A 27480-nucleotide genomic window follows, 5' to 3' on the forward strand; every position below is an offset into this window, starting at 1 on the left:
TTGTAGTATTGTCTGAAGTCTGGGAGGGTGATGCCTCCAGCTTTGTTCCTTTCCCTCAGGATAGCTTTGGCAATTTGGGGTCTTTTATGGTTCCATATAAATTTTAGGATTATTTGTTCTAGTTCTGTGAAAAATGTCATGGGTGATTTGATAGGGATCGCATTAAATCTGTAGATTGTTTTGGGTAGTATGACCATTTTAACAATATTAATTCTTCCAATCCAAGAGCAAGGGATATCTTTCCATTTCTTTGAATCATCTTCAGTTTCCTTTATCAATATTTTATAGTTCTCAGCATATAAGTCTTTTTCCTCCTTGGTCAGGTTTATTCCTAAGTATTTCATCTTTTTGATGGGATTTTAAAAGGGATTTTTGGTTTACTTTCCCTTTCTAATACTTCATTGTTAGGGTAAAGAAATGCAACAGATTTCTGTATGTTAATCTGATATCCTGCTACCTTGCTGAATTCGTTTATCAGTTCTAATAGTTTTTGTGTGGAGTCTTTAGGGTTTTCTGTATATAGTATCATGTCATCTTCATATAATGACAGTTTTACCTCTTCCCTTCCAATTTGGATACCTTTTACTTCTTTTTCTTGTTTGATTGCTGTCCTTTGCCCATTTTTTAATCAAGTTGTTGTTGTTTTGTAGATGTTCCTTATGTATTCTGGATATTAACCCCTTATCAGATATATGATTTGCAATTATCTTCTCCTATTCTTTAGGTTGCCTTTTCTCTGTGTTGATTGTTTCCTTTGATGCACAGAAATTTTTAAGTTTGTTGTACAGTAGTCCCCCCGTGTCACGGGGATACATTCCAAGACACCCAGTGGATTCCTGAAACCGCAGATTGTACTGAACTCTATATATACTGTGTTTTTTCCTATACATACATACCTATGATAAAGTTTAATTTATACATTAGGCACAGTAAGAGATTAACAACAATAATAACATAGAACAATTATAATGATACTGTAATAAAAGTTATATGAATGTGGCCTCTCTCAAAATATATTATTGTACTGTACTCACCTTCTTCCTTTGATGATGTGAGATGATAAAATGCCTAGTGATGAGATGAAGTGAGGTGAATGATGAAGACATTATGAAGTAACATTAGGCTACCATTGACCTGATGATACATTGGAAGGAGGATCATCTGCTTAGGGTGGATCATGGAACCATGACAAATTGATTGTTGGGTGCAAGAAGCCCATTATGTCGATGGTTGGGGATCCTGGACAGGACAAACAGGACGGTGTGAGATTTCATCAAGCTACTCAGAATGACGCACAGTTTAAAACTTATGAATTGTTTATTTCCATTTAATATTTTAGGACCTGGTTAACCAGGGGGTGGGAGCGTGGGGGAGTAACCAAAACTGCAGAAAGTGAAACTGTGGATAAAGGGGGACTACTGTAGTTCTATTTGTCTATTTTTAAATTTTATTGCCTGTGCTTTTGATATCATATTCAAGAAATCCCTGCAAATCCAATGTTCTAAAGATTTCCCCCTATGTTTTCTTCTAGGAGTTTAATAGTTTTAGGTCTTACATTTAAGTCTTTAAAACATTTTCAGGGAATTCCTTGGCAGTCCAGTGGTTAGGACTCCGTGCTTTCACTGCCATGGACCTGGGTTCAATCCCTGGTCAGGGAACTAAGATCCCACAAGATGGACAGAATGTCAATAACTAACTAACTAACTAACTAACTAAATAAAATTTCTGTCAGTTTTTTATATGGTAAGGGTCCATCTTCATTCTTTTGAATGTGGATATCCACTTTTTCCAGCACCATTTGTTGAAGAGACTGTCTTTTCCCCATTGTATAATCTTGGCACCCTTGTCGAAAATCATTTGCCCATACATACAAGGGTTTATTTCTGGGCTCTCCTCTGTTCCATTGGTCTATATATCTATCTTTATGCCAGCGAGCCTATAAGCCATGTGGTGTTGTACTAGAATTGGAGGTATCAGTGTGAACTCATGATTTTAGATAGATAGATAGATAGATAGGAAGTGCATGAAAAAGAATGGAGGCATGTCAAAAGGAGGAGAACTAGGACTTGTTCTGAGGCACGTGGGGCTTAAAGATGGGAAGGAGGGTAGAGTCGGTGTTAAGATTCGAGGAGGGGGAAAGTATGCCATGAACAGGAAAACAATTCGTTTAGAGTGTTTAGGGGCCAGTGAGAAGATGGTTTGGTTCGTATAAATGAGGCATGAAATAAAAGATGTAGAGGACCTTTACTGTTAGACAGGGAGGTTAGGTACATTCAGTAGGGTATGGGAGAATGTTGAGGTTTTTGATGGAAGCAGCCTTGCAATATAAGCTCAAATCTGAGTGAGGTGTGCAGGCTGCGTTCGAGTTAGCAGAGTTAAGCACATGTACTACTTTTGTGGTGATGTTTTGTTTACAGGCATGAGACTGTATGAGAGCTTGAACGAGCATGTTGTCAGTAGGGATGGAAAGAAAGGGTAGAGAGAGGGACTATGTCAAGGAAGGATCTGGTGATTGTGAGGAGGTGGCAGATTTAAAGGTGATTGCTATTGGTGCCCTGATGGCAGTGAGAATGACGCCTCACGTCACGTCCCAGACATTTCTCAGTTCAGGCCTCACTCTCACAACCACTTCCTAACTGGAATGCCACCTCTATTTTTGCCACCTTCAGTTTTCATTGTCCACAGCGCTGCCAGATTGATAATTTTAATATGCAAATTAGACCATGTCACTCTCATGCTTGAAATTCTTCAGGGGCTCCCCATTGTCATAAAGTCCACTCACACTCCTTGGGATGGGATCCTCAACTTTTGCTATTTCCTCTTCCCCTGTCAGCCTACTGTTCTAGACACATTGAAACCAGTTTCCCAGTTTTCACCCTTTTCATGCTTAAGTGCTTTTGCTAGTGTCTTTCCACTTTCAGGATGTCCTTATCTTTCTCTATTTGACAAACTAATTACTATTCTTTAATATCTAAACTCCTTAAGGAGTTCTTTCCTGATTTTTCATTCATACCCTTTGGTGGTGACATAAGCCATGTATTTATACAGCTAAATACAAATCTGTCTTTTTTACCAGATTTTTGAGCTCCATGGAGTCAGGGATAAGTTATAATAAATGCTCAACAGTGATGATAATAATAATTACTGCTTATTGAGCACTTACCTTATGCCATTTACCTGTCAAAGTGTTATATTTGGACTAACTCATTTAATCTCTGTAATAACCTTATGGGATAGATTCTATTACTGTCCTCATTTTACAGATGAGAACACTGAGACTTAAAAAGGTTAAGTAACTCGTTGAAAGTCGTATGGTTAATAGACAGCAAAGTTCAGAGTTGAACCTGGACGTTCTGGCTCTGGAGTCCATATTCTTTAATTTCATATGTCACAGTTGTTTACCATGATATTCTCTAAATGGTGTCTTTTGATGAACCCAAATTGTTAAGTTTGATGTAGTTAAATTTATGTCATTGTCTTTATATCTTGTTTAAGTTTTGTACCCCGTTTAAGAAGCTTTCTTCTATCCCAAAGTTATGACGATATTCTCCTGTTTTACCTTCTGGAAAATGTATTGTTTTTCTTTCATATTTAAGAATTAAGGAATCACCTGGAATTGATTTTTATGTATAGTACAAGGTAGGGTCAAGTTTCATTTTTCCCCCCATATTGTCCTAGCACCATTTATTGAAAGATTGTTCCTTATTGTTCTTTGGAACCACACTTATCACAAACCAAGTGTCCATATATATGAGTGGGTCTGTTTCTGGGCTCTGTTCTGTTTCATTGGTTTGCTATTTATCCTAGCTCCAGTACCACTTTTTCTTAATTGTTGTAGCTTTATAGTATGTCTTTATATGTGATAGAGTAAATCCTCTAAGAATGCTTCTCCCTTTTCAAGAAAGCCTTTGCTATTCTTTACCTTTTGTACCATTTTGTCTTTGTATTGCATTGTATTGGTTTTTGTTTTTGTTTTTGTTTTTTGGGCCACGCTGCACAGCCTGCAGGATCTTTAGTTCCCCAACCAGGGATTGAACCCATGGCCGTGACAGTGGAAGTGTGGAGTCCTAACCACTGAACCACCAGGGAATTCCCTGTATTTGTATTTTAGAATCAGCTTGTCAAATTCCCCAAAATGCGTTTTGGACTTTTAATTTACATTGCATTTAATCTATAGATCAATTCGAATATTGTTATAGTATTGAATCTTCCAACCCATGAAACAGTATTTCTGTTTATTTATGTCTTCTTTGATTTATTATAATAATGTCTTTAAAATACAGTTTTTAAAAATTTGAAATAATCTCACACAAAAAAGTTGCAAATACAGTACAAAGAACCTTGCCCCCCGCCCCAGAACTGTTTGAAAGTAAGTTGTTAACTGGATGTCCCATCACACCTGAATGTTTTATTATTATATATTTCCTGCAAACAAGGAAGTTTTCCTGTATACACACTATGCATCCATTAAAATCAGGAAATTAACATTGATGCATTAATACCATCTAATCCTTAGACTCTATTCAGGTTTTGCCAGTTGTCCCAATAATGTCCTTTATAGAAAGAGAATCTGGTTCAAAATCACATTTTGCATTTAGCTGTCATGTCTATGTAGTCTTCTTCAGTCTGGAACAGTTCCTCAGTCTTTCCTTGACTTTTATGTCCTTGATACTTTTAAATATTATAGGCTAATTATTTTGTTGAATGTCGCTCAGTTTGTTTTTTCCTGATGTTTCTTCATGATTCAGATTATATATCTGGCCTGAATATCACAGAAGTGATTCTGTGTTTTTATCACAGAGTTTCAATTTGTCCCATAACTGATGACATTTACTGTGATAACCTGATTGAGATGGTATCTGCCAGGCTTTTGTTGTTAAATTTTGTCTTTTTCCCTTCTTAATATTTTGTGGGGAGGTATTTTGAAGCTATGCTGAATCCCATTCCTCAACAAACTTTCAATTTATGTGTATCAGTAGTAACTCATGGTTTCCTGTTTTACTCAACGGATTATAATTCTTTACTATCATTATTTATTTTAATGCTCAGATTGTCCTTGATTTGGCCAGTAGGATTTTCTTTAAGCTGACTTCTGTGTTCTCTTGACATGTTCCTATCATTCTCTGAGTATTTTCTTCCTTACTTTCTGGCACAAAAAAGATGTTCCAGACTAATTTTCTATCTTCCCTGTCCTAGTCCCGGAATCAACCATTTTTTCAAGGAGCCTTAGTTCCTCTTAATGGAGAATAGTATTTAGAATCAATACCTGCTGCTAGGTGTACTTATTGCTGTTGGCTGTCATGGTGCCCAGGCCCTCTCAGAGCTAGGAAACATATGAATGTAATATATGTGTGTATATAAATGTGTATTCATGTCCATATTTCCATATGTATTTATTTACATAAATACTGAAAATCATGAGTTCATACTGATACCTCTATTTCCAATCTAACATCACAGAAATCATTCTGGTTTTCTCCCTTACCACTTTTGTAACTATTAATATTTTCCAACAGTGAGAAACCCTTTATATATATTTACTCATTTGATCAAACCTTCTGTATGTAATTAGTTTCCCATCATCACCCACTTCCTTGTGTGCATGTCACCCTCATTACACTCAGCCTGGTAAACCTTGTGCCAGGCTGACCCCGCCCCCAACAATGTGGGCTCCTTCCTCACCTTTCTTGGGCTCTGACTCTCCATGCTGCACTTTTCCACTGTGTAGTTTCCCTCTTCATCCTGCTGGCTTTGATACCCCGTGCCAAGTTGTCCCTTGGCTTGATGTATGCCCTCCTTGTGTTGCTCAGGCTCTGATGTCCTGAGTTGACCCATTTGGTGCAATACTTTTAACTAAAACACAGAGCTCATTTGATTTTTCCCTTCTAATGCCCCCTTTCTGTTCCAGAGTTCAATCTAAAATCCCATATTGCATTTAGTTATGACAGTTCCTTGTTCTTTTCTTGTCTTTCGTGACTTTGACATTTGTGATGAGTATTAGTTATTTTGTAGATTGTCTCTCAGTTTTGGGTTATCTGATGTTTTTCCTTCTCATGAGTTAGATTGAGATTATGTGTTTTTTGGCAAGAATACTACAGAAGTGATGCTGTTTCCTTCTCAGTGGGTCATATTGTGGGGGGGGATGGTATACATCAAGAAATTTGTTGCTGGTGATGTTAACCTTGATCACTGGATTAAGGTGGTGTCTGCCAGACTTCTCCATCATAAAAGTACTGTTCTTCCCTTCATAGTTGATAAATATGTTGGGGGAGATAACTTTGAGACTCTGCTAATATCCTGTTTCTCCTCAAACTTTTGCCCACTGTTTTTAGCTATCAGTATGCCATTGGTGGATCTTGCCTGCAGTAATTATTGCTGTCGTGTTTGTCTAAAGGTGATTTAAAAATTTCTTTCATCCCTACAATACTTATGAATTGTAACTCTTCTGAAGAAAGAGCTGTGCCTTCTTCCCCATTTTTTTACTTATTCAAGTAATTTATTTAGATCAATATTGCACTCTTAGATATTTATTTTATTCTATGAATTATAATTCAGTACTATCAGTTATTCTGTTGCTCACATTCTTTAGGCTTTGGTTATTGGAACTCCTTCAGGTTGGCTCCTGTTTCCTTTTGATGTGCCGCCATTCTTTTTCATGCACTTCCTATGTATGTATGTATGTACGTATCTGTCTATCTATCTAAAACCCTGAGTTCATATTGATACCTCCAGTTCTAGTCCAACACCACATGGCTCATTCTAGCCTTCTCCCTTTCCTTATTTGTAATTTTTTTCCCTCGGACAGTGAGAAACCTGGTTCTCATAATCTACAATATATTCACTTGTTTGTAGTTACAGAATTGCTAAACTATACTCCTATGAAAACCAGATTTACAGTATTTGTGCAGTTTTTGTACAGTGTGTATGGTTATGTTTTGGTTTAGCCTTGCATTATCTAGTTAGAATACTGTTTTCAAAGTTAGTTGGGTTTAATTTTTTCTTCCTCATACCCTTCTTTGTGATTGACTTATTCATTTGTAATACAGTTAGGTTAATTTGTTTCTATTTATATTCTGTTCTGGGTTCCCCCTCACCATCCTGGTTTATTTAAAATTATTTATTTATGGGGAGAGTGTGTGAAATGTTACTATGGTTCTAAAGAGTCTGAGTATATAAAAACAATAAATTCAGAGAAGTGTTGCTACCCCTGTATCCCTACTAACTCATTCCTGTTTTCCCTGACTTCCATCCTTTCCCACTGTGCTTTGTAGGTAACCAGTCTCTTTAGTTTATAGTTCATCCTTCTTCTATTTATTTTGCACAAACAAGCAGATGCATGTATATTTTCTTATATCCTCTTCTTTCTTCTTTCTTCTTTTTTCATTTAATAGTGTATCTGAAAAATCACTTAAAAGTGATCTTCCTTGTTCTCTTTTACACCTGCATTGTACTCCATGGTTTATTCAACCACCTTCCTCTGTCTGAGTACTGAGGCTCTTTCCAATATTTTGTAATTATAAGCAATGCTACAGTGAATAACCTTGTTCATATGTATTTTTATATTGTTGGATGTTGCTTGATTTTTTGCATACTCAACCAACCTTGTATTTCTGGAATACATTCAACTTCGACTTGACATTACAGTTTTATAAAGGACTTTTGCATGTCTTTTATTGCATTAGAATTGCCTTAAATTTTTTTCTCTCATAATAGTCTTGTCAGGTTAATATCCAAGTTATGTTGACCTTACGAGAGTTGGGGAGTGTTCTTCTTTTTCTATTCTCTGGAATATTTTGTGTTAGATTGGCATTATGTCTTCCTTAAATGTTTGACAGAGTGCTCTGGTGAAACTTTCTGGGCCTGGAGTTTTCTTAGTGGGATGATTTTTCAATTATTTTTATATAGAGTATTTTTTAAAATTTATTTTTATTTATTTATTTTTTGAACTTATTTTTTTTATGTATTTATTTTTTTGGCTGCACTGGGTCTTCATTGCTGTGCACGGGCTTTCTCTAGTTGCGGCTAGCGGGGGCTACTCTTGGTTGCAGTGTGCGGGCTTCTCATTGTGGTGAGAACCCTTGCGGGACATGGGTTCTAGGCGCGTGGGCTTCAGTAGTTGTGGCTCACGGGCTCTAGAATGCAGGCTCAGTAGTTGTGACACATGGGCTTAGTTGCTCCACGGCATGTGGGATCTTCCCAGACCAGGACTTGAACCCATGTCCCCTGCATTGGCAGGTGGATTCTTAACCACTGCACCACCAGGGAAGCCCTATATAGAGTATTTTTGATCTACCAAGGGCACTTTCCTGTGGTCTCATCTAATAGTTACAGAACTATCCAAATTTTAAAATTTCTTCTTGTGGAAGTTTTGGTAGGCTGTATTGTAAAGAAAATTTTCCATTTAATTAAATTTTTCATTTTTATCATCATGGAGTTATTCATAACATTCTCTTATAAACTTCTGAAGGTGTGCATCTGTTGTGATGTCCTCTTTCTCATTCATGATGTTAATGACCTGAGTCACCTCCTCCTATCAGTCTTGCTAGAAGTTCATCAATTTCATTAGTATTTCAGGTAACCAAGTTTAGGCTTTATTGATCTATCTTATTGTTTGCTCTCTACTTGATTGATTTATGTTCCTTATCATTTCCTTTCTACTTATTTTGAATTTAATTTCCTGTTATTTCAACCTTTTTGCTTTTCTAAATGTATGCATTTAAGGCTATAAATTTCCCTTTATGCACTGCTTTAAAGTGCGTCCAACAGTTATCAATATGTCATGTTTTCATTTATGCAGTTTCAAATATTTTCTGATTTCTAGTGAGATATTTTTCTTTGACCAATAGATTATTTAGTGGTTTTTAAAAACTGTTTTCCAAATACCTGAGTATTTTCTAATTTATATTTTTATAGCTGATTTCTAGCTTACATTTTCACTGCTAATATACTGTGTGTGATTTAACTCCTTTGAAATTTGTTAAGACTTGTTTAGGGTCCATTATGTGGTCAATTTTTTGAAATAGTTTGTGAGTGCTAGAAAAGAATGTCTATTTTACACTTTGTATGCACAGTGTTCTGTATATGCCCATTGGATTAAGTTTATTCATCAGGGATTGTTCAGATCTTCTAGGTTCTTACTAATTTTTCTGTCTGCTTGATCTATTGGTTAATGAGAGAGGTGTTAAAAACATGTATGTATATATTTCATGTTATTTTAGTTACATATAAATTTATATCTTCCTGATTAATTGAACACTTGTATTTACAAAGTGAGCCTCTTGAAGACTTTTTGTGATAATGTCTATTTTATGTGATTTAAATAACATCACCTTTTGGGAGTTAATGTTTCTATGGTATATCTTTTTCTATACTCTTATTTTCAATATTTCTGTACCCTTATATTTAATAAGTATCTCTTGTAAGCATCATATAAAATCTTGTTTAAAAACCTTTCTTTTTTAGTTGGAGCATTTACTTCATTTACATTTAATTTAATTATTGATGTTTTTAGGCTTAAAAATTTACCATTTTACCATCTTTCGTTTTTGTCTTACATATTCTGTTTCTTTTTTATCCTTTTTGTCAATTTTTGGATTATTTTTTATTATTGGATTGTACAATTTTATTATCTTGGAAGTTAAACACTTAAAAAAAAACCCTTTCAGTGATTACTCTAAAAATTACGACAAAATCCCTCAGTTGTCAAAATCAAACGTTAATTGGTAATTTTATCTTCTTTCCAAACAATGTAAGAACCTTAGAATTCTTTAACTCCATTTCCCCTTTCCCAGTCTATTTGCAGTTGTTTTGCATTTTAATTTTGTATGCATTTATTTAAAACCTCACAAGATATTATCATTTTATGTAGTCAATATTCACGTAGTTTTACCCATGTACTTATCATTTTTGTTACTCTACATTTTTTCCTGCTTCTACCACTTTCCATTAGACATTATTATCTATGCATGGAGTATACCTTTACAAATTTTCTTTAATAAATATATGCTGGTGACAAATTCTCTGATTTTTGTTTGTCTGAAAATGACTTTATTTCATCTTAATTCCTGAAAGATATTTTTCAGTAAATTCTAGATTGGAAGTTATTTTCTTTTAGCCATTAAGTATAGTACCGTCTTGTCTTCTGGTCCCCATTGTTTCTCTTGAGACCTAGCACAATTTAATTGTCGCTTTTTTGAAAATAATCTGTCCTTTCTCTCTCTGTTCCCTGACCCCCACCCCCATCATGACTATTTTTAAGATATTTCCTCTATCTTTGGTTTGCAGTAAATTTTGCTGGGATGTGCCTAGCTGTGGGGTTTTGTTTGTTTGTTTGTTTTTGATTTATTCTGCTTAGAATTCTTAGGACTTCTGAAATCTGTGGCTTAATGTCTTTCATCTGTTTTGAAAAATTCTTAGCCAAATAGTGTTTCTATTCCATTCTCTCTTTTGTCTCTTTTCGGTATTCCAATCCCATGCACATTACACCCTCTTACTCTCTATGTTGCTCTCCCTTTCTTCTATATTTTCTGTCTCTTTGACTCATTGTCTTTTGTTCTGAAGAGTTTCTTCCGACCTCTCTTCCAGTTCTCTCATGGTTTCTTTAGTTGATTTAATCTGCTGTAAGACACATCCACTGAGTTAATTTTGCTTATTATGTTTTTCAATTTTACAATTTATATTCAATTATTTTAAAAACCTATATCATTTATAAAATGGTTTCTAAGTCTCTGTCAAAGTTTTCAGTCTTTTGTTGAATGTATTAAGCATAGTTACTTTTAAAGTGCGGGATTGTTTGTTCAGATATCTGGAGCTCTTGTTCATATGTTTCTATTGTCATTTGATTCTCATTTATGTGTGATTGTCTCCTTGTATATCTTTGGTTATCTTTGCTTATGTGCTAGACATTGTATTTAAAATTGTTTCTAGAAATAATTTGGCAGCTGAGATTATGTTATCTTTCTACAGAAAAGACTTTCATTTGCTTTTGCTAGCTAGGTGCTTAGAGTCACTAAAACCCTGGGGTAGTTTTAATCCATTTCAGGCATCAAGATTTTTCTGACCACCCACATGACTGAGCAATTATTTTAATTCTGTTTTATTCTTAATTCTAAAGTGCAGCGCTTTGAGGTCCCAATCAAAACTTGAGCTATTTGCCAGAGCCACCACTCTTGGTGGGCCCTGGCCTCCAACTTTTGGCCTGATAAGACTTTTTTTTTTTTAATAGAGTTTATTTTTTTAGAGTAGTTTTAAGTTCACAGAAGAATTGAGCAGAAGGTACATGGAGTTCCCATATGCCCCCTGCCCACACATACTGACAAGGCTTTTAAGAAATTGCTCAATCTACAACTCCTCTCCTGGAATGTACAATGCCTCCAGGAGGAAAGTGGCCCTATATACCAGGCCTATCTTCTAGATGTTTGTCTTTTCCTAGATTTTGGCCTGTTAATTCTTTACTACCTTGTTGTTTTCTGATGCCTTCAAAACAGTTATTTTTAATAATTATTTTAGCTTTTCTGATTATTCTCAGTGGGAAGGTAGCCTGCTATTATTGAACACATTTATTCCCTTTGATATAAATGGCTGTATTTTTGGAAAGGATAGAAAGATAAATCTATTAAGGAAATGGCACAACCAGAAACCTTTTCTATTAGCATCATGGTTTAAAATTTTTGCTTCCAAATATGGAGATATATTGTAGAAATTAAGGTTTTAATTTTTGTAAACTTTTATTCCAGCTCGTGATGCTGATGAACGAGAGAAGTGGATCCATGCCTTAGAAGAAACTATTCTTCGACATACTCTTCAGCTTCAAGTAAGAGTCTTTACATGGCTTCTGGATAGTTCAGTAGGTTTTTTTTTGTTTGTTTTCTTTTTTTTTTTTAAATAACTGATAGGATGTAAGGAAAACTTTTAATTTCTGAGTTGTTTATTTTTGCCTTTACAGTGTTATAATATATAGTAAAGTTATAGTCATTTTTTTCTGCTTAAAATACTGATTTTTGTCTAGAAACAAGACAGTGCAAGGCAATGCTGAAAGTGAAATGCTATGTTAAAATTAAAATGTGCCAAGTTCATTTTTAAAATTTAGTATCTATAATTGGTTATTGGTATAGCCAAATTATATAATAATGCACAATAATAGATAAGTGCTGAGAAGTTGACCTACTTTTCTTGTTCCAGGATTTGGCAGTTACCATGTGTGTTGGGTAGTACTCTTAGGGATGCAAGTGAAAGAAAAATCCCAAACTGGTTTAAAAGAAAAAAGCACATCTAGCTTGGGTGTGGTTTGAAGTAGGCATTTAAACAATGTCATGAAGACCAAGATCCCTCATCTCTATTTCTAGGTCTTAGTTCTTCTGGGTTGGCTTCATTTTTAGATAGGTTCTCCCTTTGTGGTAGTAAGATGGTTGCAGCAATTTCAGCCTCCCATTGGTGGAACTGCAAATCTATAGGAGGCTATTGCTCTTTCTGGATTAAGAGGATTAGTGCTGATACCTCAGCTTCAATCACTTTCCCGGTCCTGACCAATCACAATTTCATAGCCATATGTTCTTCCTCTGGAAATGGGATGTTATCTGCTTCATCAGAAACATGTAGCTTATAGAGTAGAAGGTGGTTCCCCCAACCCCCTTGCCCCCAAGCAAAGTCAGAATAGGGAAAAAAAGATCCTAGGTAACAAAAACAACAAATGTCTACTCTACCATACTAAAGATAGTTTTCTATGTTTATTCTCCACTGAAAGAGCTTATATTGTGGCATATAGAGAGGATTTTATTTTATTTTGATTTACAGGATTGAATCCTAGAAAGCTGATGTTTTATAGTCCTTTATCTCTACTTAACTTGTCCAGGAATTGGCTTGATTAGACAAGTTAGTATAGGACATCCCAGGTCCTATAGTGAACTCCCCATCACTTTGAAAGTTATTCAAACAGAGGCTTAAAAAACATTACATGAGGAAGTTGCTATTAAGAGACTGTAAGAAATGAATATGGAGTTGAACTAGGAGATCTGTAAGTTACTCTGTGAGCTATGCTTTTTAAAAGCAACTTCATAATTTCTATGAAGAAGTTCTATGAATTCATTTTAATGAATTTCTTCATAAGTTTCTTCTAAATTTAGGCTGTTTTATAAATGACTAGCATCATTTTAGCAAATTTGTGATCCAGTAAGAAGATAAGTATTTTAAGATTCAGATTAGACTGAATGTGGCAGATGAGATTCCCTCCACAGTTGGTTAGACTGATATTCAAGTCTCTATGTGATCTATTCTCAGACTGCCTTTCTGGACATTTCCACCACTGTACCCCTACATAAACCTACTAGAGTGCTGCCGTTTACTTGCTTTCCTCTGAACACATCTTTTCATTTCTGGTCTCTACATTCTTGTACATGATGCTCCGTCTCTCTGTAATGCCATCTGCCTCCACTCTGCCTTTGCATTCTGCCTCTTTTCTTCAAAGCCCAGTTCAGAACTGACCTCTTATGTGGAGCTTCCCCTGACCAACTCCTCCTCCTCCACCCCCCAAACTCAGTGATCTCTTTCCTTTGAATGTCATACTCGTTGCACAGTTCACTGAGTCCTTACCATATTCTTCTTATCATCCTTTAAAGTATATATAATTCGCACCTCGTCGGTTAGGATGCAGACTCCTTAAGGTCAGGTACTTAATTTGATCCAATTTTGGAATATATGAGCTTTTGCTTTGAAGAGAATTTACATGTCTTTGGGAATAACAAGAAGAAAAAGATAACTTTGGGAAGTCTTAGACTCTGATAGCTTTGCTATTTTAAAATACATGTAATAAAAAGAGTTATTTATATATATATATATTTTTTCTGAAGTTAATACATGCAGAAGATGGGACATTTAGAAGTATGTAATTAAATGTTAATTTGATTGGCAGAAAAAGTAAAGATTTTCTTCCCAGAGATGGTGAAGTATGGTGAAGGACTTGACTCTGGAACCAGAATGTCTTGGTTTGTATCCCAGTGCCACCACTTATTCTTGACATTACTCTGAGTTCCAATGTCCTCATCTATAAAATGAAGATAATAAAAGTACCTAATTTACAGGGTTGTTTTGATGATTAAATGAGTTAAATGTAAATTTGTTGAAATAATGCCTAGCTATAGTAATAACTTGGCAAATTTTTAGCCATTACTAATGCAACTACTACTCTTACCATTCCCACCCCCGTACATTCTAAATGGTGCTCTCAATGGCATTCTAAATGGTGCTCGATAAATGTTAGTTAAATAAAGAAGTAATTGAAGGAATTAATGAACAAACACATGATGTATAGATTGCTTTTATATTGCTCTTTATTGAGAACTTTGAGATGTATTGTTTCCCCTAGCCTCATTAGATTTTATTTTTGTATCATGTAGGAAAATAGATGTGTTTTGTTTTTCTCCCTTGAAGCCCTTTGTTTCCCAAAGGAAATGATTGCAATATAGATGTGTCACTTCCTCCACAGGTAAAATGGTATGAAATAGCCAGTTACTTGGGGTTCCTACAACAAAGGAAAATTCCCCTAAGGAATGTTGCCAATGTTGTTGCTATTACTGAGAGGGCAGACAAATTTCTGGCTCCTAAATTGGAATTTAGAATTCAAGGATTCACTTTTTTAAATAAATTTTGTTGTAATAGTGGTGGCCTGTCTATCTTGAACTCTTGGGAAACAACTAAAAACAAATGATCCAATTTTATAGATGCTAAAGATTATTCCTTTAACTGCCAAAAATTTATTTTAACTGTGTTTTTATGGAATTCTTTTAGAACTTATATTTTCCTGCCTTCTCTTTATAAAAATAAAGTTTAAAACTTAAAAAAAAATAGTGCATGCTCAATTCAGAACATATAGAGAATACAGAAAACTTATTTATTTGGTAAATATTTATCAGACACTTAATGTGTTCCATGCACTATACTAGTTGTAGAGAATATAATTGTGAATAAATGACATATTGTCCTTGTCTTTATGGAGCTCAGCCTAGTATAAAGAAGAAAATAAAAATCATGGGAATGGAATTTTTAAAAAACTACAGTAAAACTACATTTATAGGATGTCATAAGTAAGTCACGCTTCCAAAAAAAATTTAGCTATGTAGAAGTATATAAAATAAAAGCAATAGTTCTTCCTACACCCCTTCTTTAGAGGAAAAACATAGAGTTCCAGTTTGTTAACATCCTAATCCTAATGTAAAGTTAGTGTGCCTAAAAGCTGGAGCATTTTAAATGAAGAGTAATCACACAATACAAAGCCGTTTTATCCATCGTGTGGCAACGAGCTCTGCACTTCTAACCACTTTGGGCAACTCACATGGTTTTAATGAAACCTGTAAGTTGTTTCAGAAGAAAGTTAAGTGACCAATGCAGAATTTAACTGTAAAAATTAGTGCAGTAACACCTTTCTCATATAATTTTAAAATTGGATGGTACTAAAAGGCTTATAACAGAAAAACATTAGCCTTCTGCCCCTCTGCTTTCTCTGTTCTCCTTGTTAGACTCCCCATTTTCAACCTTTTTAGCTGTGTATACTGCTATTTTTGTAGCATAGTACCTGGCATTTCATTCATTCATTAGACATTTATTAGGCAGTTAATACATGCCAGTCTCTGTGTGGGGAGATACTAAAGATACAGTGATGAATAAGCAGTACACTATCATAATCATTGTGGGGTTGCGTAGAGGGTATTCATTCCTAACCTTGAACCAAATATTTTGTTTGTTTGTTTGTTTCATAATGCATTGAGAATTGCAAGTAATTTATACAGAAACTTCTGGAACATGGTGGTCCTGATCACAAGTTAGGGACTGCTTCTACTGTATGCCAAATGGTATATTTATTCCATCTGGCTAAATTTTCTATGTGAAAACTTATTGGCTGACTTTAATTTTGAGACTTCTGGGTACTGGTCAGACAAAATAGTGGAGCTACATATCCTGCTTCCAAGAGTTGTCTTTTAATGTTGTCTGCTCTAATCATTTGGCCTAAGTTGCTAGGCAAATTCCTAGGGAAACTATGAGTTTTTTTCCCCTACTTTTGCTTCTTCTTTTCTTCTATTGTAATCAAAAGTATTTGTCATCTATCTCTAAAATGACATCAGAGTAGAATGTGATTTATAGGTAAACATTACTGGACTCTCTAGCAGAAATAATATTTTTGAAAGTAGTACATAAATTCTGTATAGTTAAAATGTTCTTTTCATCTTAATAGCTATAGGTAAAGTTGGCCTATTTTTTAGTCAATAGATTTCCTGTCATTTTTAAAGATCCCCCCTCACCCTGAACCGTAGTGTTTTGATTTTTCTTAGATTGTGTTTTATACATTTTTTTTGTGAGATGCAGCAAGAGGGAAATTTGGAGGTGTGTGTGTTTTTCTTTTAAAGTTTTTCTTGTTTTGTATTTGTTTTTCAATCTTTTCCTCCAGGTTTATTGAGGATAATTTGACATAGATCACTGTATAAGTTTAAAGTATACAACATGATAATTTTTTTAAATAAATTTATTTATTTTATTTTATTTTTGGCTGTGTTGTGTCTTCGTTGCTGCACACGGTGAGTGGAGACTACTCTTCATGGCGGTGTGCGGGCTTCTCATTGAGGTGGCTTCTCTTGTTGCAGAGCACGGGCTCTAGGCATGTGGGCTTCAGTAGTTGTGGCATGTGGGCTCTGTATTTATGGCATGCGGGCTCTAGAGCACAGGCTCAGTAGTTGTAGAGCACGGGCTTAGTTGCTCCACAGCATGTGGGATCTTCCCGGACCAGGGCTCGAACCCGTGTCCCCTGCATTGGCATGAGGATTCCTAACCACTGCGCCACCAGGGAAGTCCCCAATGATGTTTTTTATACTTCTTAATCACTATATTCCATTCTTCTCTTGAACAACAAAAAAAATTAAGTATCAATTTAATTTAATCGCTTAGTAGCTTTAGTTATGTAGTTTGAAGATAAGTATTGAAGACCACTTTGATACATGGGTTGGAAATCAGTTGTCATATATGACTTTAAGGCATTGGTCACTTAATTTTCTTCTAAAACAACTTGTAGATTTCTTTAAAAACACTTGAGTGGGGGCTTCCCTGGTGGCGCAGTGGTTGAGAATCTGCCTGCCAATGCAGGGAACACGGGTTCGAGCCCTGGTCTGGGAAGATCCCACATGCCGCAGAGCGACTAGGCCCGTGAGCCACAATTGCTGAGCCTGTGCGTCTGGAGCCTGTGCTCCACAACAAGAGAGGCCGCAATAGTGAGAGGCCCGCGCACCGCGATGAAGAGTGGCCCCCACTTGCTGCAACTAGAGAAAGCCCTCACACAGAAACGAAGACCCAACACAGCCATAAATAAATAAATAAATAAAATTTTAAAAAAAATAACACTTGAGTGTTTTTAAACATAAATTTGAGTTTTTTCCAACACAAATTTGCTTAGAAGTCCTATAGTTTCTTGGGATAAAATGGGTATGTTGCCTTGTATTGTTTAATTACTTTTCATTTTAAATGCTACATCTTTTGTGCACACTAACTTTACACTAGGATTAGGAAAATGAGAATTATATGTCTGTAACACAGTTATCGCTAATATAAAACCGTGAAAAGGTAGACTCTGGACTGTAGCTATATTATTAAGAGACTGTCATAAGTCATATTCTCTATTGCCATACCAGTCTTAACACTTAAATCTATCAAAAGAAACCCTAATTATAATTGGTTCCACTAAATTTTTACTAGGACTTAACTATTTACACTACACTGTCAAAAATGATAGTGCCTTAGATTTTGAAGCTACTGACATGTGATGATGATGATGATGATGATGATGATGATGATGATGATGATGATGGAAGATGTGGAGGACACTTTAAAAAAAATCTGATACTTTGGTATGTACTGTGTTTTTTTAAAAATAAGTTTATTTATTTTTTGGCTGCATTGGGTCTTCGTTGCTGTGTGCGGGCTTTCTCTAGCTGCGGCGGGCGGGGTCTACTCTTTGTTGCGGTGTGCGGGCTTCTCATTGCGGTGGCTTTACTTTGCTGCGGAGCACAGGCTCTAGGCATGCGGGCTGCAGTAGTTGCGGCACGTGAGCTCAGTAATTGTGTGGCTCGTGGGCTCTAGAGCGCAGGTTCAGTAGTTGTGGTGCAGGGGGCTCAGTTGCTCCACAGCATGTGGGATCTTCCCGGACCAGGGATCGAACCCGTGTTGCCTGCATTGGCGGGCGGATTCTTAACCACTGCGCCACCAGGGAAGTCCCAGTGTGTATTGTTAAATACAAAGTCCTTGATTACCCTATGGGTCTTTCTGTCTTGTTGTGGAGTGAGAAAGAACACATGAAAATCACATGAAAGAACTGGTAAGCAGGAATTACATAAATTAGTATTATGTCTCTTACAGGGTCAATTAGTACAATATATAGACTTTTTTGCCCCTTGGCCTGGAGAACTGTTTGATCAGCCAATATTGAATTAAGCCCTCTGAGCTGCTCTGGCACAAAATTAACCGCTAAAAAAGCAGATATTAAAGGAAAAATGTAAAGGGTATTAGTGGAGGTTCTTAGACATTGACCTTGTCCATCTGGCAAAATTAATGTATTTTTCTCCATCACTGCTTATAGTTTAATTGATGCTTATCATAGAATTGATGTTTATTTTCAGACTCTGTTACCATAGGAAATCCATTATTGAGCACCTAATATGTGCCAGGCATTTGGCTAAATTGAGGCTTTGATGAACAAAATCAGATAGATCCTTGCCTCTTTACCTCTTACAGTCTAGTGGTGAACATAAAACATTAAAGTATGCAGATAGATAGAAAACCTTCAAGTTGCAGACTTTCAAAGATGCAAACGTGTATTCCATCAACATCAGTCGTGAGTGAAATCGCAGTTTACCCTCTGTCTCCTATTGCTGAAGATCCTTCAGCTCTACCATCTCCCAGCTCCTCTCCCTCCTCCAGTCAGTAACTCTTCTTGCCTGTTCACTCAATGCCAGCCCTTGTATGCCAGCTGTTGTACTGTACTACTGTACTTTTCAAGTTACTGTACTGTAAGATTAAAAATGTTTTCTTTATTTTTTGTGTTTGTTTTTTATGTATTATTTGTGTGAAAAATATTATAAACCTATTACAGTACAGTACTATATAGCCGATTGTGTTATTTGGGTACCTAGGCCAACTTTGTTGGACTTACGAACAAATTAGACTTGCAAACGTTCTCAGAATGGAACTCGTTGATATGTAGGGGACTTACTGGGGCTGTAATAAGTTTTATAAAGGAGGGTTGCATGGGCTATGAGAGCATAAAATAGGAAGAATTCACATAGGCAGGGAGGAAATGATGATGAGTAGAAGTAAATTAAGTGAAGGGTGGGGATTGGGATTTCCCTGGTGGTGTAGTGGTTAAGACTCCGAGCTCCCAATGCCTAGGGCCCGGGTTTGATCCCTGTTCAGGGAACTAGATCCCACATGCCGCAAGGAAGAGTTCGCATGCCGCAACTAAGGAACCCACCTGCCGCAACTAAGACCCGGCACAACCAAATAAATAAATATTAAAAGAAAAAGAAAGTGAGGGATTAGCTTCAAGGGGACAGTGTAATAGACAAAAGTAACCACAGGGGCCATGTGCCAAGGCCCTGAGGTTAGAAGGTCCAAGGCAAATTGAAGAAACATGAAAAAGGCCATTGTGTGGAGTGCAGAAAATGAGGGAGTGGAAGGTGTTAAGATGGGGTGAGGGGCAGGTAGGGCTAAACCTTGCCCACCATTGCTGAATGCTGAGTTGTATCCTAAGCACAACGGAAAGCAGTTGAAGTTCTTTAATGGGGCGGGATGGGGCGGGATGGGGCGGGATGGGGCGGGATGGGGCGGGGCGAGATGGGAGTAATGATTTAGGTTTTGGAAACTGACTACTGTGGCCATAGTGTTGAGGATGAATTGCAGGAGCTTTAAGAAGCAGGAATACTTTACTAAGGAGATTGTTGCAAGAGGCTGGGACCTGTAATTGAGTGGTGGTGATGGAGAGAGGTAGAACTGAGATTGTATTCAGGAGGTAAAAATGGCAGAACGTGGTGATGGATTGAATGTGGAATGAGGAAAGTGTCAAGGACTGCCAGGTTTATGGCTCGCATATCGAGTGGATGGTAGTGGTTTTCATTTACTGATACAGGGAGGACTGGAAGAGGACCCGGCTTTTGAGGAAGGGGGTGCGGGAAAAAGAGAGTGCATTTGGCATTGGACGTTTTGAAAAAAATTGCATAAAACAAACTTAAGGGATCTTTAACACAGTGCAGCAAGCATCTATTGAGCCTTTTGTGCAGTGTACAATGTGCTAGTTGTAGGGGCTACCAGTAGAGCTACAAAAATTAGATGCTTAGTTTAGTAGAATTACAGGTATATAAATAACCATAAGGAAAAAATAGTAAAAGCAGAAGTTAATTGTCCTCCAGGTCAGTAAGTCAGTCATTTATTTACGTCTGTGATTTCCTGCATTTTGGATGGTTCTCTGCTGAGGTCCTCTAAGTCCGAACTTTCCATCTAATTTGAAGTTATGCCATTTGGATTCCTGAAGCATCTTCACAAGCCACCTATATTCCTTATGGAGCTGTGGCACAACAGCAAGCCCAGTGTTTCCCTGGATTAATAAAATAAAACAGGCACCCCTGCTTTTGTTTATTGATATAGTATCTCCTCCTCCCCTCACGCCCTCCCCCGCCTCGTGACACACACAACTTTTCGGACGTAAGCAAAAGCAGTTATCCAGATGAAACTTGGCTCCACAGCTGCCAATATATTGGATGTCGAGCTAGCAGCGGGTGGGTGTAGGTGTAGCACGTTTAAGTCCGTGACCGGGTCCTTCCCCAGTCGCCACCCTATGGGAATCTCCGGGGCCGAAGCCCCGAAGCCTCGAAGCCTAGCTGAGCTCCCTCGAGCCACGAGCTTCCTTTCCTGCGGGCTGCATTGGCGTGCCGGGGCGGCCGCGTGTCCCGCACAGGTCCGGGCGCGGGAGCAGGCCCGGGCCCCGAGATGAGCCCTAGGCTCAGTGAGGAGGCGGCGGGGTAGCCGGGCTCTCCGGATGCTCGCCCGCTGCGGCCGGCCCCTCCCGCCTCTCCACCCCAAAATTGGCCTAACCGCCAATCGTCGGCCACTCACCTCCTTTTCAGCAGGTGACCCATGGCCAATCGCCAGGGGTCTCTTTGCCAGGAGGTGGCAGGGCCAGCCAATCGGGGCGGCCCCTAGGCCTGGGCGGGGCAGGAGTAGGAGTAGGGGGGCGAGGGGCTGTCCCGGGGGACCGGCTGTAGCTGACCTGACCGACTGCGCATCGGCCCGGTGATCCGGCGGAGGGAGGAGAAGAGGGGGTGCCCGGAAGCAGCCCTCGGCTCCCTCCCCTGGAGGCACAGAGGGCGGGGGCCTTGGCGAATGGCTTTCTTGACGGCTGCTTGCGGAGTGAGTAGACCCGGAGGGTCTGGGAGAGGGGCCGGCTCCCACCCCTGAGTCCCCAGGGACCCTGCTGCTTGCCCGGGCCGTGGGCGCGAATGTCGTTCTCTCCCTGCCTCCTTCCCGCCGCCCCCTGGGGTGAGTAGGACGACGTGGCCGCCCGAGCCCTCTCTTCTCTGGGACTCTCCTCACTTCCTCCGCCGGGATGGTTGGAGGCAGAGGCTAGGGGCCTAATTCTGTACCACTGAAAGGTCATTCGCCACCAAACCAGTCTGGAGAGAGTCGCTTCCCCTTTTTCGATTCATTTTCGTGGAACTCTGTTTTCCTTTCGAAAGCTGTCTCAAGATACTAAACGCAAGAGTTAAACTTTCTCTTAATGTGAAAGCCTAATTTTGACCAGTTGCCCATTAATAGAATTTCCAGTTGCGGGCCAAACATTTTCTGTTGTTTCAGTTTTGGCTCTGTGTTCTTGTCTGGCCCAGTATTTTTGTGTGTAATAATTATGGATGCTATTATTTGCGAGTGTGAGTGTGGAGGGGGCGAGGGAGGTGGTTTTATGCCTTTTGGGTAGCTTGTGCAAAGATAGTGAAAACTTTGGAATAGTTGTAGGGGGTTCTCGTAAAAACTGCAGGGAAAGGTTTAGGTTCTCAGTAAGCTTGGTTATGGAAAGTTGAATATAAGCAATAGACCAGGAAGTATGTTTGAATCATGCATTTTTCGCCGCATTCCTACTACACTTAACAAGTATTTTTGTTATGAAAGAGCGAGAGATGTATTGATCAAGAAAACTTCTTTTTGCTAATTTGAAGTTAACATTTGGCTTTGCTTGTTGATTAAACCGTTTACTTTTATCTGTGTTCAGGAAATCAAAAACAAATCAAGTAATTATTTCTCCTAGTTTTGAGTGGAGAAGGTGGGAGAGATCTTAAAATAGTAGTTGCAGTTTTAAGAGTTTTTGTAGTGAACTTTAAGTTGGAAATTCTCATCCACTGTGAGTCATCTCTCAGAACATTGCCTTTATTGAACTGAGTTTGTGATAAAGCTCTTTAATGAATAGTGTTAACATCTCTCATTTACTTAAAATTTAAAAAAATTTTTTTTCACTTTTTGTGTATGCCAGCAACTTAAATTAAAATACCTATTACCTTTCCTAGCCCAGGGAAGATAAAAACCACTAAAAATCAGACTTTTAGTCTGGAGAACTTAAATGGGAAATTAGAAAGATAACAGAGAAGCTGGATCTGTTTTCAAAGTGTTCTGAGTTTGGTTTTGACAGAGATGACATTTTACTTGAGGTGCCCTTCAGTAAATATTAGGCTGCAGTGACTGCTGGTCACATCCATTTTGATGTTTCCAAAGTCCTAGTTGGTTTTTTTTTTTCCCCTTTAGTGTGGAAAGATTGGATTCAGTAATAATCTAACCACTGAACCATCCCCAGTTGATAAGTTTGGTTCAGCCAGTAAAGAGCATTGTGATACAACCATATTCTGCTGATTGGAGAATCAGGCAGTTGCATAGTTTGCAGTCTATTGCTTGAGAAAAAGGATATCAGGCTTTTATTCTAAAAAGGAAATTCTAAGATGTTCCCTAGGATATATTGAGTTCTATCAGTATCTAAACTTTATAGTGTTGAGTAAGAACTGATGTTTATGGGGATTCTATAGAAAAAGACAGTTTTTATGCGTACTATAATGTACTTGGCCTAAAATTATATTTAGGAAGATTTTCCAGTAAAGGCTTAAACAAATATTATGTTTGAAAGAATAGTGCTTAGGCTGAAAATGTGTTTAAGCCAAGTACTTCTCCTGAAGTATTTTAATTAATCGTAGTTCCACCATACACAGGCAATTAGTCATTTAAAGCCATTTTCCATCTCCCTTATTTTCCGTGTCCGGTCACCAGGTCCTGTTAAATTTGCCTTAGTAATGTCTCTTGGATTTGGCCTCTTTTTTCCACCTGATAATGCTTTAATTCAGGCCCTCATCATCTCACCTAGACTTTTTCAAAACCTAACTAGTCTCCCTGTCTCTAGACCCCCTCTTCCCATACTCTTTATCCATAGTCAGATCCCACTGAATCACTGCTGTGCTTAAAAGTCTGTTTTGGCTCCCCCTTGCCAAAGCCCAGATGCTGGGAATGTTCTTTAAGGCCCTTCACAACCTGGTCCTAATTTATCGCTCTTGAGTGTGGACTCAGCTGCAGGCGGCCTACCCAAGGCATCTACTCTAGCACTGTGAGCTGTTAACCATTTGGAACGTGGCATAGCCTCTCATAGCTCTTGGTCCAGTCACAGCCTTTCCCTCTTGATTAGAATTATAATTGCTTAGAATTCAATCAAGTGATAAATCTCCACTTCTTCCTTTGACATACAGTTTGCATGTTACTTTTTCTTTGATGTCTTCCTTCCTTCAGGCAGAGCAAGTTAGAATTACTGTTGCCCTTCATGTGCTACTACAGCACTTTGTTCATACTTCTGTAAATTTCTGTGCACATACCTGATTCTTGGATTAGACTCTAACCTCCTTTATTCCTAGGCCCTTTGCCCCTAGTCCAGTGCTTGGCACATTGTGGGTGCTTAGTGGATCCTCGTTAAAATGATCAGAATATGTGGCTTAATCATGTCCTAAGTGTGCAACCTTTGGCTCACTGTACTGGAGCTGGGTTTATCCCTGTGAGTTAGAAATGCTTGCTAAGTCACCAAGCTCCCTGGTTGCTGTCACACCTGAGAGACCGGACTGGAGAAAATGTTTATAAATAATGTTACAAATGGTGAGCAGATTTCCAGGCAAACTCCTCCTCCCCCAACCTACATGACCTCTGATATAGTTGAAAGAATACTAGCAGCAGTACCAGCACAAATTGGTTCTGTAGTAGTTAGTATCGTAGGAAAAAGCATGTTGCTGGCTAGAGAAGTCAGGGAGACTGCTTAGAAGGGGTGAAATCTGATCTCATTCCAGAAGATTAGGTAATGATTAATTATAATTGCTATTATCTGTATTGCTCTTAAAGATGTCCTTTGAAGGCATTGATAGTACCTGGCACATAACAGATGTTCAGTGAATATTTGTGTTACGAAGGAAAGGTAATGGTTGCTCTGTGTGTGTTGTGGGACGGGGGAGATACTTGTAGCCCTTTCCACACTGGAGTTCATTTATTTCTGGAAACACCTTTAAGAACTTTGCTTCTTTGCTATATTGACTTGAGCAGCTAATTTTGTTTTTTCTGAAATGTGCCACTTCAACCAAGTTATTCTGCTTACTCGGTTGTTACTTTGCATTCTCTGCATTCCAGAGCATGTTTTTAAATCTGGTTGCATTAGTCTTCCTCATTCAGTTTCAAGGTTACACTAAATTTTTGCTTGTGTTTTAACATTTTTTGTCCTACGGTGGAGGACCTGGCTGCAGTTAGAACCTGTAAGTTCTTATTGTCTTTATTTAAATGAAATTAATTTTTTTCGAAAGTGAGTAAGTGGACCCCAGGTTTTTCCAGTATGGTGAGGTATTTACTCACCTGGTGAATATGGTTATTTACCTGGATATACTGGCTTCACAGAATCTTAGAACTGGAAGGGATCTTAAAGTTTTAATTCGGCTTCTACCTATTTTTATAATGGAGAAAACAGTTTCAGAGAAGCCAAGTGACTTGGCCAAGGTCACACAGTTAGAGATTAGAATAACTAGGACTACAGCCTATGATTCTTCCTCTTTTATTAGCTCTAGAGAGAACTGGAGTGCTACTCTGATGCTGCTATTCATTCACTGCTCCCCTCACTCTCCAAGTCCCAGTAATTTTTCCGGTTCAGGCACTAATTTTGGTTTCCTTTCAGATTCAGTACCCAGATCTGAAAAATAGCATCTTACATACTTCTCCAAGAGAATGTCATTCCTTATTTGGATTCCTTGTGCTTTCCAGTCTCTCTTTGTGCTTATATACTGGTTCCTGAGTCTGGGAAGATGGGCTTTTCTGGTTATTCTCCATTTTCCTGCAGATTCATTCTCTGCCCCTCTCTACTGCCTGCTTCAGGAGGCTGAGCTTTACAGCCTGTGTCATCTGGAGTTCTTTATCCTCTGGCTTCTGGTAGGGTTTAGCCAATGAGAGGATGGAAGATAGAAGGAAGAAAAGAGGGAACCTTTGGGGTATTTATTCCTCTTGTTCTTTCTCTGCTTCCATGCATTTGTAGCAGTGGCTACAACTAGAGTGTCCTTTGAGCCTACTTGGATTTACATTGTTTCACTCCTTGTTCCTTCAGGCTTGGGAGTGGTGAAGGCTTCCTGCTGTTCCTAATTCTTGGGTACCTCAGCATCCCTTGTTAGTTTCCTTAACCCTGCCCTCATTTCTCTAGTCACTTGGTTGAAGAGTTCAAAAATCCCATCTGATTATGATGTTTCCTGCCCTTGCCTACTACTGTTAATAATTTTTGCCCTCCCCATCTCTGTCAGAATCCTACAGTCTAAAATGCTACCTCTGTGAAGCTTTTTTCATCCCCTTAACTTTCTTCTTTGAATCTCTTAGTATCTTTCTCATAACACTTAATCTACCATGCTTGAATCGTTATTTGTAGACAGATTTTTATCTCCTACTACACATTTGAAACTCTTAGGGTGCGATCTGTATCTGCTTCATCTTGGCATGTCCAAAGCATCCAGCACAATGTTGTCATAGTCATAAAAAACACCAGTGAATAAATCATTACTGTAACACTGAATTCTAAGCCCAGAGTAGCATGTATAAAACTGTGCTCATGAGACTTGGTGGGAGAGAATGAGTTTCTAGAAGTTTGTTTCAGTTGTTCAGCTGATGTTGCTTCTTGTACTGCCTGGGTGGTACAGTGTCTTTCCTCCTGTTCAATTTCTCTTTTCTTAAAAACTTTCAATTAGCCTTAAAAATTTTCAGCATCCATACTTGTAATATAATAAATCATTAAGAATAATTAAATGTTATTTATGATTTTTTTCCTGAGCACTCTGGTTTATAATCTGCAAGAACTTCTTTGTTTTTTTATGTTTAAATCCTAACAGGTAGGTACATTTCAGAATTTCTTCATTCATTTACAAAAATTTTATTGAGCATTTGCTACAAACAAAACACTAGCCTGGGGGATACAGTAGAGAACAAAAAGAGTCCTGTCCTGTCGGGCATATATTCTAATCATATTTTAGACCATTTTGATAGATTTCTGACAACAATTAGGGTAATCAGGATAAATCAGGGTAATTTTGTACTGCACTTTTAGCAGCCTTAGCAGAAACAACCTGTTTCCTTCTGTTTGATGTTCACTGGCAGCTAAAATTAGACATACAAAAACTGCTTCAGCATATATGATTTTTAAGGGATAAATGCCAAACCAGTTACAGAATCTGTTCTTTCCAATTCAGTGTTGTTGTATTTATTCTATTTTGTTTGGCTGTTTTGTGTGAGAAATAAGCCATTTAGTACTGATTGTCTGTTGGCCTGACTAGCTTATCATTTAACTTCCCTTGGGTGTTTCATTTTCAGTTTGTTATATTTTCCTATGTAGAGAGATCCAGTTTTGTTAGAGGAATATATTAGGTTTCGTTTGTGAAAACATTTCGTAATCAAATTTTCAACAAGTATTATGAATGAGTATGAGAATTCTGCAGTTATTTCAAAACTTGAACTATTAAAACATTCAGTTTAAGAATTCATGTGTTTAATGTGATTTTTTCCATCATTATATGTAGAGCAGATTTGCATAAAACTTCCTAAAACTTCCGTTTTTGGTGGACCCTTGATAACAGTGAGAGTTTTTGCTTTTCAAAATGCTGTGAAGCTTTGACCCACCTCCTAGAGAAATGGAAATAAGAACAAAAATTAACATATGGGACCTAATGAAACTTAAAAGCTTTTGCACAGCAAAGGAAACCATAAACAAGACGAAAAGACAACCCTCAGAATGGGAGAAAATATTTGCAAATGAAGCAACTAACAGAGGATTAATCTCCAAAATATACAGGCAGCTCATGCAGCTCAATATCAAAAAAACAAACAACCCAATCCAAAAATGGGCTGAAGACCTAAATAGACATTTCTCCAAAG

The 27480-nt window shown here is 37.8% G+C and overlaps 1 protein-coding gene across 7 annotated transcripts in view; it reads left to right on the forward strand.

Annotated features, from left to right (window-relative positions):
* OSBPL9 (oxysterol binding protein like 9) overlaps window positions 1-27480 on the forward strand; it is a 169057-nt gene that overhangs the window by 82995 nt on the left and 58582 nt on the right. For 4 of the 7 annotated variants that reach the window (XM_036832033.1, XM_036832018.1, XM_036832028.1 and 1 more), the window contains exon 4: window positions 11736-11812. In XM_036832033.1, coding sequence (XP_036687928.1) covers window positions 11736-11812 — 77 coding nt within the window. Of the gene's footprint in view, window positions 1-11735; window positions 11813-21245; window positions 21562-27480 lie in introns of those variants that run through there. The other 3 variants (XM_036832046.1, XM_036832049.1, XM_036832057.1) reach the window with 3 other exon arrangements.

This window comes from Balaenoptera musculus, chromosome 1 (assembly GCF_009873245.2).
Source record: "Balaenoptera musculus isolate JJ_BM4_2016_0621 chromosome 1, mBalMus1.pri.v3, whole genome shotgun sequence".
Classification (NCBI taxonomy): Eukaryota; Metazoa; Chordata; class Mammalia; order Artiodactyla; family Balaenopteridae; genus Balaenoptera; species Balaenoptera musculus.